The sequence below is a fragment of the Microtus ochrogaster genome, chromosome 5 (assembly GCF_000317375.1).
Source record: "Microtus ochrogaster isolate Prairie Vole_2 chromosome 5, MicOch1.0, whole genome shotgun sequence".
Classification (NCBI taxonomy): Eukaryota; Metazoa; Chordata; class Mammalia; order Rodentia; family Cricetidae; genus Microtus; species Microtus ochrogaster.
In genome coordinates, this window is record NC_022012.1 from 86,603,564 (window position 1) to 86,605,090 (window position 1,527).

Genomic DNA, 1,527 nt, shown 5'->3' on the forward strand with positions numbered 1-1,527 from the left:
TCTTAACCTCTGAGCCATCTCTCCAGCCCCTCAGGAACTGATTTTAAGGGACAGAAGTTAAAACTGCATCTTCAAACGAAAAGGAATATTTTAATTTGTGGGCAGGAATCTATAAGACACAAAACCTTGCTAACTAACCAGTCCTTCCGTCTCCCTCGTCCTCTGTGCAGCGCCATGAACAGAACCCAGGCCTGCACTCTACTGCTAAGCTCCAGGTTCGGCCCTTGGTGTGTGTGAGTGTTGGCATGTGTATGGAGGTCAGAGGACAATTTTGTGATTCAAGCTCAGGTCACCAGGAGCAAATGCCCTTTACCTGCTGAGCCACTGTGCTGTCCCCTTAGTTACATTTTCTACTTAGAAAACCGGGTGGGTCATGTTCTCAAGGACTGTGCAGCTTTAACCTGTATTGTTTTGGGGATACACCAGTCTGGATCACATGACCCTCCTGCCTCTGCCTCTCAAATGCTTTAATTAGAGACACAAACCAACATGCCTGGTACCAAAGGTCGTGAGCATTTTGAAGGACAGCACCCTAATGAGAATCACTCACCGTTCTGCAGTTCAAGGTAGACCGCCAGCAGGATGGCCTCAGGGGGCACCTCTTTAGGATGGATCATTGAAGCCGCCTTTGCTCAAGAGAGAGAGAGAAAAAACACTCATGAAAGCAAAGTCCTCCGTGAGTCTCCATGAGAAGCTGGCACTGACTCAGGGCTCACGGTCACAGCGCCCCTCAGCACCTCTGTTGTCTCCTACCGTAGCCCAGGACAGGCTCACTGCGTGCCCAGGGCTGGGAGCTATTATGCTTGGCTTTCCGTGGCAAATGAGGATGCCAGGCCTTGAACACATGGTGCTGTCCGGCCTCATCCTCTGAGCACAGGGTATAGAATATGCTATCTCATCCAACATTCCCTTATCTTGATACCTGTTAAACTCAATATGATTATTTTTCCTCATGTAAGATATAAAAATGTAGGCTTCCCAGCTTCTACCCATATTTCCTAAACCCTAATTTGGCTTTCTTTCTCCTTTTTTATTGTTTGAAACAGCAACCCCAAACTATGTAGCCAAGGATGACCTTGAATTTCTAACCCTGACCTCTACCTCCCTCCTCAATGGTGGAGAGTATAGGACTGTATGACTGTACATGTTTTCAAAATACAAAATTTTTTAGATGGATTTATTTTTATGTGCATTTTCTCTGTATTTCTCTATGTGAACCACACATGCCTGGTACCTGAGGAGGTCAGTGCCCTTGGAACTAGAGTTGTAAATGCTTGTGAGCCAGCAAGCGGGGGCTGGGAACCAAACCTGGGTCCTCTACAAGAACAAGTGCTCTTTTTCTTTTTTTTGTGTTTCTTAAGACAGGGTTTCTTCGAGACCTGCCTGGTCTACAGAGCTAGTTCCAGACAAGCTCCAAAGCCACAGAGAAACCCTGTCTCGAAAAACAAAAAACAAACAAACAACAACAACAACAAAAAAGACAGGGTTTCGCTGTGTAGCCCTGGCTGGCCTTTAACTCAGAGATCC

At 46.4% G+C, this 1,527-nt stretch overlaps 1 protein-coding gene across 5 annotated transcripts in view; it reads right to left on the minus strand.

The window, feature by feature from the left end:
• The window catches only part of Cnot10 (CCR4-NOT transcription complex subunit 10), a 49,422-nt gene that overhangs the window by 1,748 nt on the left and 46,147 nt on the right, over positions 1-1,527 (minus strand). For all 5 annotated transcript variants that reach the window (XM_013346615.2, XM_005348043.2, XM_013346614.2 and 2 more), the window contains one exon: positions 551-626. In XM_013346615.2, the coding sequence (XP_013202069.1) occupies positions 551-626 (76 nt within the window). The remainder of the gene's footprint in view (positions 1-550; positions 627-1,527) is intronic.